At 40.5% G+C, this 10,315-nt stretch overlaps 1 protein-coding gene and 1 pseudogene across 6 annotated transcripts in view; both read left to right on the forward strand.

Annotated features, from left to right (window-relative positions):
- ZNF736 (zinc finger protein 736) overlaps positions 1-9,295 on the forward strand; it is a 49,832-nt gene extending 40,537 nt beyond the window's left edge. For 4 of the 6 annotated variants that reach the window (XM_031012896.3, XM_063708568.1, XM_055346934.2 and 1 more), the window contains one exon: positions 712-9,295. In XM_031012896.3, coding sequence (XP_030868756.1) covers positions 712-1,769 — 1,058 coding nt within the window. In that variant the 3' untranslated portion in view covers positions 1,770-9,295. The remainder of the gene's footprint in view (positions 1-711) is intronic. The other 2 variants (XM_055346935.2, XM_055346936.2) reach the window with 1 other exon arrangement.
- Positions 8,283-9,295, forward strand: LOC101132569 (tripartite motif-containing protein 60-like; annotated as a pseudogene).
- Positions 9,296-10,315: the final 1,020 nt, after the last annotated feature.

The following is a 10,315-nucleotide window of genomic DNA, read 5'->3' on the forward strand; positions in this document are numbered from 1 at the left end:
CCACACCCTGCTAATTTTTGTATTTTTAGTTGAGACAAGGTTTCACCATGTTGGCCTGTCTGGTCTTGAACATCTGACCTCAGGTGGTCCGCCTGCCTCAGCCTCCCAAAGTGCTGGGATTACAGGTGTGAGCCACCACTCCTGGCCATTCCCTATGTTTCTTATTGAGATCCCTTAGTCACTTGCTATACCCATTGTCTGTCTATGATACTGAAGTCTTTCTTCTCTTGTAACAGTCATTTACCTTTGGTCTCAGCTGTCCGAAACTGTCAGTGTATACCACCTTTCCTTTCAACACTGTCATGGAATATAGAAATTAGTCTTTGGTAAGGTCTCAATAAGCCAGAAGCATGGACACATGTGCCACTGTTTTATTTATTTTTGGAAGGGGAAGACAGGAGTTTGGAGTCTATAGTTAGAGTCATCATAGGATGAAGAATGGCTGTGGTGCGTAAATATGAAATACTTTTATTACACTTCTATGTGGTTCTTGGCATTTTGCTCACTTGGTGTGCCGCAAATGCTTAACTGGTTCTTAGACTTCTCACAAAGGCATTTTGGTCAGTATATTTCTGTTAGGTTTATATGTCTATAAGAATATAGAGCCTGTGGTATTTTATTGTCATTTTGTTAATTGCTTTGTATAATTATATATTTGTGAAGTATATTCACCTGAGTCTAATGAGGGAGAATTTTATTTTTTTTCTCCAGCTGGCTCTTTTCATTTTACTGCAGAGATATTGCCGGATCATGACATAAAAGATTCATTTCAAAAAGTGATTCTGAGAAAATATGGAAGCTGTGACCTTAATAATTTACATTTAAAGAAAGACTACCAAAGTGTGGGTAATTGCAAGGGGCAGAAAAGCAGTTATAATGGCCTTCATCAATGTTTGTCAGCTACCCATAGCAAAACCTGTCAATGTAATAAATGTGGCAGAGCTTTTCAGTTGTGCTCAATCTTCACTGAACATAAAGACATTTTTAGCAGAGAGAAATGCCACAAATGTGAAGAATGTGGCAAAGACTGTAGGTTGTTCTCAGATTTTACTAGACATAAGAAAATTCATACTGTAGAGAGATGCTACAAATGTGAAGAATGTGGCAAAGCATTTAAAAAGTTTTCAAACCTTACTGAACATAAGAGAGTTCATACTGGAGAGAAACCTTACAAATGTGAAGGATGTGGCAAAACTTTTACCTGCTCCTCAACCCTTGTTAAACACAAGAGAAATCATACTGGAGACAGACCCTACAAATGTGAAGAATGTGGCAAAGCCTTTAAGTGCTTCTCAGACCTTACTAATCATAAGAGAATTCATACTGGAGAGAAACCCTACAAATGTGAAGAATGTAACAAAGCCTATAGGTGGTTCTCAGACCTTGCTAAACATAAGATAATTCATACTGGAGACAAACCCTACAAATGTAATGAATGTGGAAAAGCTTTTAAGTGGTTCTCGGCCCTTAGTAAACATAAGAGAATTCATACTGGAGAGAAACCCTACATCTGTGAAGAATGTGGCAAAGCCTTTACCCGCTCCTCAACCCTTTTTAACCACAAGAGAATTCATATGGAAGAGAGACCTTACAAATGTGAAGAATGCGGCAAAACCTTTAAGTGCTTCTCAGACCTGACTAATCATAAGAGAATTCACACTGGAGAGAAGCCCTACAAATGTGAAGAATGTGGCAAAGCATCGAGCTGGTTCTCACACCTCATCAGACATAAGAGAATTCATACGAGAGAGAAGCTCCACAAGTGTTAAAAATGTGGAAAAGCCTTTACCAAGTCCTCATACTGTGTTCAACATCTGAAATTTAATACTGAACAAATGCAGTATAAATGTAATGACAGTGGAAGAACATTTATCATCTTAGAGGGTCTCTAAGAACTTACTTTATAATCTGGTTGCTTATATGTTGGGTGCATATATAGCCCTTTGCTATTATGTAATGCCCTTTTTTTAAAAATCTATGTTAATTTCAAGTCTGTTTTGTCAGAAACTAGGATTGCAACCCCTGCTTCTTTTCCTGTTTTCTATTTGCTTGGTAGGCTTTTCTTTTTCCCTTTATTTTGAGCTTATTTGAGATGGGTGTCTTGATTAAAGCATACCATTAGATCTTGATTCTTTTTTCAGCTTGCCATCTGTGTTTTAATTTGCGTATTTAGCCCATTTACATTTAAGGTTAGTATTCATATGTGTGGATTGGATTATGTTATTAGGATCTTAGCTGGCTGTTTTGCACATTTGTTTCTGTGGTTGCTTTATAGTGTCCGCAGTTTGTATACTTTAGTGTGCTTTTGTAGTGACTGGTAATAGTCTTTTTCTTATTTAATGCTTTCTTCAGAAGCTCTTTTAAGACAGATCCTGTGGTAACATTTTCTCAGCATTTGCTTGTCTGAATAGGATCATATATATTTTTTACTTCTGAAGCTTACCTTGGTCAGATATGAAATTCTGTGTTGGAATTCTTTTTTTAAGAATGTTGAATATTGGCCCCTATAATCTCTTTTGACTTGTAGGATTTCAGCTGAAAGATTTGTTGTTTTCCTGATGAGCTTCTTTTTAGAGGTGACCTGGCCTTTCTCTCTAGCTGCCTTTAACATATTTTTTCTTTCATTTTGACCCTGGAGAATCTCATGATTATGTGTCTTGAGGATGACCTTCTCCTGGGGTATCTTACTGGGGTTCTTCACATTTCCTGCATTTGAATGTTGGCCTCTCTAGGTTGGGGAAGTTCTCATGGATGTTATCCTGAAATACGTATTTCAAGTTGTTTTCATTCTCCCCATCACTTTCAGGCAATCTCTTGCATCATAGATTTGGTTTCTTTACATAATCCCATATTTTTTAGAGGTTTTGTTCATTCCTCTTTATTCTTTTTTCACTGTTCTTGTCTGTCTGATTTCAGAAAGCCAGTCTTGAAGCCCTGAGATTCTTTCCTCTGCTTGGCCTATTCTGCTGTTAATATTTGTGATTACATTATAAAGGTTTTGTATTGTGTTTTTCAGTTCTATCAGGTTGGCCACATTTTTTCTCCAGACTGGCTGCTTTTTCCATCAGTTCCTGCAATTTTTTTTCCTTCCTTGCATTGGGTTGCAAATTACTTTTGTAACTCAGTGAAGTTTGTTTCTACACATATTCTGAATTCTACTTCTGTCATCTTAGGCCTTGCTGGAAATGTAATTTGGTCATTTGGATGAAAGAAGTCACTCTGGCTTTTTGTGTTTTTATCTTTGCACTGATTGTGTCTTATCTTTGTGGGCATATCTTTGAGGTTGCTGACCTTTGAATGGGCTTTTTTTTTTTAATCCTATTTGATGGTCTTGAGTATTTGATTGTGGTATAAGATGGATGCAGCCAACAGGCTTTGTTCCTGGGAGGTTTTTTTTGTTTTGTTTTGTTTTGTTTTACTTGGTGGTGGTGGTGGGTGGGCAGTGCTCAGCTCACAACTCAGAGGCTGCATACTCTAACTCCGGGGGACTTGTTTTGAGCCCCAGCTGCGTTCTCTGGCTCCTTGAGATTTGGAGTTTGCGATTTTGTGGGACGAAGGTGCCATAGCTGGAGCAGAGTGCTAGTGGATATGGGGTTTCTGCCTGTCTTTGGGTATTCACCTCAGTGGCAGGAGCAAAGCAGCTGGGAGGGGAGTGGGGGATACCTGCTGGAGGCTGTGTGCTGTTGCACTAAAGGTGGTGTTGGCTTGGGGCAGGATACTGGCCAGTAAAGGTTTTGATGCCTTCTCTGCCCCCCAAGAAAGAGTGATTGTTCAGAGTGTGGGAGGATACCCTGTTCTCTGCACAGTGTTAGCACAAAGGCAGGGGTGGAGTTTTCTGGCTCTCTGCCCACCAAAGTTTCATCTACAATGGCAGTTGCTGGGGGTGGCGGGGCATATTGCATTCCCATTTGCTGATGGGGCAAGCAAAGCCAAACCTGCCTTTGCAGACATGTGCCAGCAAAGAAATATCAGGAGTTGCCATGGTGTCACGGGAAGCTGCAGTATAGGGAAGAAATGTGGGCTGGTGCAGTCATAGGGGCTGCCTTGCTGGAGCTCTTCATGAGTCAGGCATGTCCCTCCAGTGCAGATGCTCTGGTATGAGCTTCCAGGGTACCTGAGACTGCCCTGTAAGCAGCTGTGGCCAGACTGGGTCCCTGGGAGAGGCCAGCAGACCAAGGATTGCTCAGTTGGACCAGCTGCTTCTGATTTGCAAGACCATCCTGCAGAAATTAGGCCCAACAGTTCCCCTAGGGCTAAAGTCTCTTATGGGAGAAAGTTGAGCCTAGAGAAATGGCCATCACTGGCCACACTTTACTACAGATGCTCTTGCACCAAACCCTCTGGCCACCACATGAGCTGGCTTGCTGCATTATCTCTGCTTGTCTTCTGGGGGCTGCATCTCAGAGAGATGTAGGTCAGCAATTACTCAGTGCAGCCAGCCCAGGATGGAAGATCTTTACTTTTGGCCAAGTTAGGGGTTTACTGTCTGCTGAGGAGCAGTGGGTAGTTTGCGGGACCCATGGAGGATGGGCTGGCTTCCTCTCCTTGGGTAAACTGCAGTTTGAGGTGTGAATAAGGCACTTAGGGTTTGGGATTTTTTATTAGTCTGAGGGTAGCAAGGACAGTTGTACTGCAGAGGCCCCTGGAGGCTCTGTCCAGGGAGTTGTTAAGTTGCTACTGGCTCAATAGCTCTGGCAATGATTGGCTAGTGGCCCGGGCCTGGAGAACCTGCCTCGTGAGAATATATGAGAACAGGCACTCAGGTAACAGTCTGACCACTTCTGAAGGGCTGCTGCAGTATGCTGGGTGTCCACTGCAGTTTCTAGTCACCTCAGATTTTCCAGTACTGGAAGTTATCACCACTGAATGCTGCAAAACAGCAACAATGGCAGCGTGCCCTTTTCTCTGGGAGCGCCATCCCAGGGAGGTATAGACCTGTTGCCAGCCCAAAAGCACCTGTAGGAGGTAGCTGGAAGCCCCTGTTGAAGGTCCTACCCAGTGAGGAAAACATGATTGGGGACCCACTTAAGAAAGCAGTCTAGCCATATTTTTGCAGGACAGCTCTGCTATTCAGAGGTACCACTTCCACCCCCAGTTTATTTGGATTCTCCAAAGCCAGAAGGCTGGAACAGCTAACTCACACAAACAGCAAAAATGGCAGCTCACTCCTCCCTCTAGGAACTGTATCCCAAAGAGGTTTCAAAACTCCATCAACCAAAGAGCGCTGGTGGTGGTAGCTGGAGACCCTCATTGGGAAGTACTTTCCAGTGAGAAGGAATGAAACGGGGGACCTGCTTTAACAGGCAGTCTGGCCATGTCTTTTTAGAGCACCTGTACTGTGCTAGGAGATCCTTTCCGCCCCCCGGTCAGCTTGGGCTCTTCAAAGCCTGAAGGCTGGAATGGCTTAAGTTGCTCAAGCAGCAAAGATGGTGGCCCACTCCTCTTTCTGGTAGCTCCACTCCTCTTTCTGGTAGCTCCATCCCAGGGAGGTGCAGTGCTGCTACCAATGGTTGGCTGGAATCTAAGCCAGTAGGTCTTACCACGTGAGGCATTGTTGAAGTGGGTCCTACAGGCCATCACTATCAGCCCCCTGGATTCTGCCTCTTTCCTATGGGTATGTTCAGGGGTGTAACCTGCTTTGCTCGAGTTGCAGCTACTTTTTCTGGGAAGCCTGGAAAGCCAGTATCTAAGGCTCTTGAATCTGTGCAGGCCTAAGTGGCTGCTCTGCTGAGACTCCATGTAGCTCTGTGTGTTAAACTGAAGGCCTTGGTGAAGTGGGTTCATGAGGGTATCTCCTCACCTGAAGGTTGGAGAGATCTGGGGGAGAAACATGGGTTTCTAGGGTCACACATGCACTCACTGCTTTGCTGGGTGGGGAGGTTCCCTTGGCTCCATGTTGTTCCCAGGTGGCCCATTGTCCTGCCTTGCTTTACTCCATTCTCCATAGATTGTTTCTTTGATTATTCCCAATGCAAGTACCTGGATGTTTCAGTTGCAGGTGCTGTATTTATGTATACCTTGCATTCCTGTCTATGAGAACTGCACAGTCTAGCTGCTTCTAGTCAGCAATCTCAATCACTTTTCTCTAAAGGGAACCTACTTTTTTATATTAAAAGGATTCAATATTTTTCAAAAGCAAATTTCGATGTAATTTAACTCTTACATTTGATGCTATGTCTTCATTTCTAGAATTTATGTGAAAGAACATGGTCAGTGGTTGCTGCACCAGAGTTATGAGAGGTTCTTCTACATTAGATGAACAGATTTATATACTTTTCCATGGAAGATTAAGTAAACTGAAACCTAAGATACACGAAGAAATTCTAAGTGGAAAGGCCACTTATTAGTTAGTTTACAGCAGTATCGTAAGTGACGGGATGATAGGAGTGTGGTAAGTGATCAGGATAATAATCTGCTTAGTAAGAGAAACAATTTGAATTTTAGAAGGAAATTGCCTTACCATTTGCAAATTAAGGTAATTAAAATACAGTGAATTTCAAAATGCCTTTTTAATGACAATGTGTGAACTTAATTTGTTTTAATAAACCAAAATTGTTGTTATTGTGTTAAGGCTATTTTACATTGAATGTGTATCTTGCCACTGATGTTAACTTATCCTATCTTACCCAAGGTTGTAGGTAACAATATACTATTGGGTGACAGTGGACTAACATCTCTAGTGATCCCTTTGTCAGTGGTCTTTAACTTAAAATAATTTAGAGAATATGGTTTCTACAACTTACATTTTTGTTTTCTTGTAACTACAGGTTATTATGATGGTTGTAACGAAGATTATGAGTATAATTGGAGCTATATGTTTCTGAATTCTGAACAACTATTTATAAAATTTTATCTTACTTTTTTCTGTTGAACATATGACTTCTCTGGTCTGCTAAACACATACAGACCTTTAGTTTTGGTTTACATGGATTTAAATATATAGATATATCACTGTAAAATAAACTTCAGGTGTAACAGATTTATAGAGAAAGTAATCATATTTGTTTATGGTTGTGTACCTACTTTGAGAAGAAAAGAAAAATATTAGAATGAACAGATAATTTTACAAGTGTTGATCACTTACCGGCAAACCAGAAACTTCAAAGATTTTGAAAGCAAATCTATTTTCTCTGCTGTGTATTAAATTCATTTATCTAAAATGTTATTGCTCCTGGCTTAGAATCATCTTGTGCAAATTCTCTTTTTTTGTTGTTTGTCTGTTTGCCTGTTGCTCACCGTAGACATAATACATAATTTTCTTTTCATAAAACATTCTTTGTATAATCACCTCAGAGATTATGAAAGTGACTTTGATAAAATTTAATGGTGTTCACAAAATAATTTTCACGTGAGTAATTTCATAGTGCGTGTATTGTATGTTATTTAGTGTATTTTATATTTTGTTTCAATTAGAGAATGCTATTGAATCCAGTTTTTGTTTAGTTACTGTTCATTTTACTTTATAAAATTGACATAATTGAGTTTATTAAATTTATTGGGCCAATTTAAGTAAACAGTTGAATGTTTCATAAGTCGTGAGGTCTTTTTGGCATATACATGAAGTAAACAAAGACAATACTAACTATGTAATAGAAGCTACATAATTAGAAGTAAATATTCTTTTTGAAATTGGCCTGTGGTCTCAGGTGAAAAATGGAAAATATCTATAGTAAAAAAAATGACATTAATTCTGCATATGAAGAGAGCATAATTGTACCCGTGCCGCACAATTGACTCACAATTGAAACAAGATGAAGAGATGGACATTTTAGCAAAACTAAGTGAAAACCTTGTAAAATTTTCAGATTATGTTTCTACATTTAAACATCTACTGGGGGAGGCAGAGGCCAATTGTATGCAGTCAAACCTGGAATTGCTGACACAGGTTAAGAGTATGCACCACAGGTATCGAAACCTAAAATGCCCTGAACTCTTTTCATATAGATTAACAAAATATAAAATATGGTTTTAGTCTTCCTCCTCTATATTCTGGCTTAGACAGAACTATCAAGCCATTTCAAGTAGATTTAATTCTAGATCTTTTTTTTTTTTTCGTTTTTTGAGATGGAGTCTTGCTCTGTCACCCAAGCTGGTGTGCAGTGGTGTGATCTCGGCTCGCTGTAGCCTCCACCTCCCAGGTTCAAGCAATTCTCCTGCCTCACCCTCCCAAATAGCTGAGACTACAGGCACCCGCCACCAGGCCCAGCTAATTTTTTGTATTTTTAGTAGGGATGGGGTTTCACCATGTTAGCCAGGATGGTCTTGATCTCCTGACCTCATGATCCACCCACCTCAGCCTTCCAAAGTGCTGGGAATGCACATGTGAGCCACCGTGCCTGTCCTTGATTTTAGATCTTGACACAGCACATCCTCAACTTATTGTCTCCGAGGATAGAAAAGCTGTGTGATGGAAGAACAAAACCAAACATATGTTATAACCCAAGGAGATTTTATTTCTGCCCTGCTTTCCTGGGCTCTCAGAAGTGTAGTTCTGACAGACATTACTGGAAGGTAGAGGTGAGAAACAAGCCTAAATGAAAATTAGGTGTGTGTCAAGATTGTCTTCTTAGGACCTGGCAGGATCAGCCTTCAGTTCTGGGTTGATTTGGGGGCAATTGGATGATATATAGAGTGGTTATGCTGCATCAGGTCCTAAGAAAACCCACCTTCTGCCAGTAGTAAAATCCAGTAAGATTGGTATTCTTTTGGACTATGAATTGGGTGATTTTTTAAAGTAATATAAATAATAGGTTTGTTCTGTATATTTTAATGATCTTTCACAAGAGCTGTTTGGCCTTATTTCTATACTGAAGCAGATTCTGAACGTCTTAAAATCTGTTCATTATCAGATGCTGAAAGATAAAGAACAAGTAAATGAATCTATTTCAGTTTTTGTGGGTAATTTAGCCAGTAAATTTAATCTTATTTCTTAAATCTTTAAGTTTTACTACTGAAGGCCAGAATAGATTTTTTTCTCTTAAATTTTCGGCAAGTATAAAAGCACATTCAGAATGTCACTTTCATAGATACTATGAATATCAATTGTCAAGTGTGTTGATTTCTAAGATGAAATATTTGAGAATTAATATTACCCAACTTGTCCAATAAAATGTTTTTAAGTTGCCTATTTTAAAAAAATCTATCAATTTTGAATTGCATACCTAGCTAAATTTTTTTTAAGATTGAGGATAATATGTAAAATAATTTATACAAGTAATATAAACTAAGTTTACTTAAATTATTTACTTATTTAAGAAATCTAATTACATTTTAAATAAATTGCTGTTACCTGTTAGTATTTGTGTAGCATTTTTTTTTAAGTTTTTGCCTCTAAAGCAGGTAACAATTTGAACAAAGAAGAAAACAAAAATTCAATGATTGGGAGGAAAATAAAAGGTTTGTATGATGACCTAATTAAGGTAATGTAAAGGATAAAAATCTTAATATTTGTTTTTACACATTTTTGGGCAAAAGTAACCCTGAGATAGTAATGTGCAGAAAATACTATTAATTATATTCTTGAGACTCTTACTGACTTTGGCACTTAGAGAACCTCCAGCACAGGCCCAGGATTCCCTAGGCATTTCTTATGGAAATGAAGCAGAAGGCCATGTCCACAAAGAGAAACGAATGCTCATCTTCTAGAGACCAGTAGGTACAGGTTGCAGAAAGAGTAGGCCCTTCTTGAAGGTCCAGGAAGGGGCTGTGGGCACCATCCTAGAAAAGGGATCTGGGGCTCCATGGAGTCCTCCTGCCTGCAGGAGCCTCAGAGGGCCCTGGGTGAGGCCAGCCAAGGTGCTCTGTCCTGTCCCTGGCCCCTGAGTCCTGCCTCACCTGCTAGCTTTTTCCACCAAGAAATCAGGATGGCAACCACCAATGCAGCCCCACTAGAGGAAGGAGATCAAGAGTGTCAAGGCCCACACCCATCTTGGCACATTAAGTGACCCATTGGTTAACTAGTCAATACGTTAGAGCGGAATGTGCTACTGCAATCCCCTGAGATCACATGCTAGGAGAATACCTGGGTGGCACCTGCCTGAGGCTGTACACTGGAGGAAAGATGATCAGGCCACCTGGGCTTCAGTGAGCATGTGCCCCAAGCCAACCCAGAGAGACATGGGCTTGGAAAGAGCATGCAATAAGGGTAGCATACAGCATACATGGTGAGCTGTCAGGTGGGCACAGAGGGGTAGACAGGAGGAGTCCCTGAAGGGGAGAACCCTTTCAGGGCCCTGAACTCAGCCCAGAGATCCCCCAGCTTTTTGAAGCACAGGTGGTACCTGGAGCTGCAGAGTGAGCACTGTGCAGTGACCTG

Source organism: Gorilla gorilla, chromosome 6 (genome assembly GCF_029281585.2).
Source record: "Gorilla gorilla gorilla isolate KB3781 chromosome 6, NHGRI_mGorGor1-v2.1_pri, whole genome shotgun sequence".
Taxonomy (NCBI): domain Eukaryota; kingdom Metazoa; phylum Chordata; class Mammalia; order Primates; family Hominidae; genus Gorilla; species Gorilla gorilla.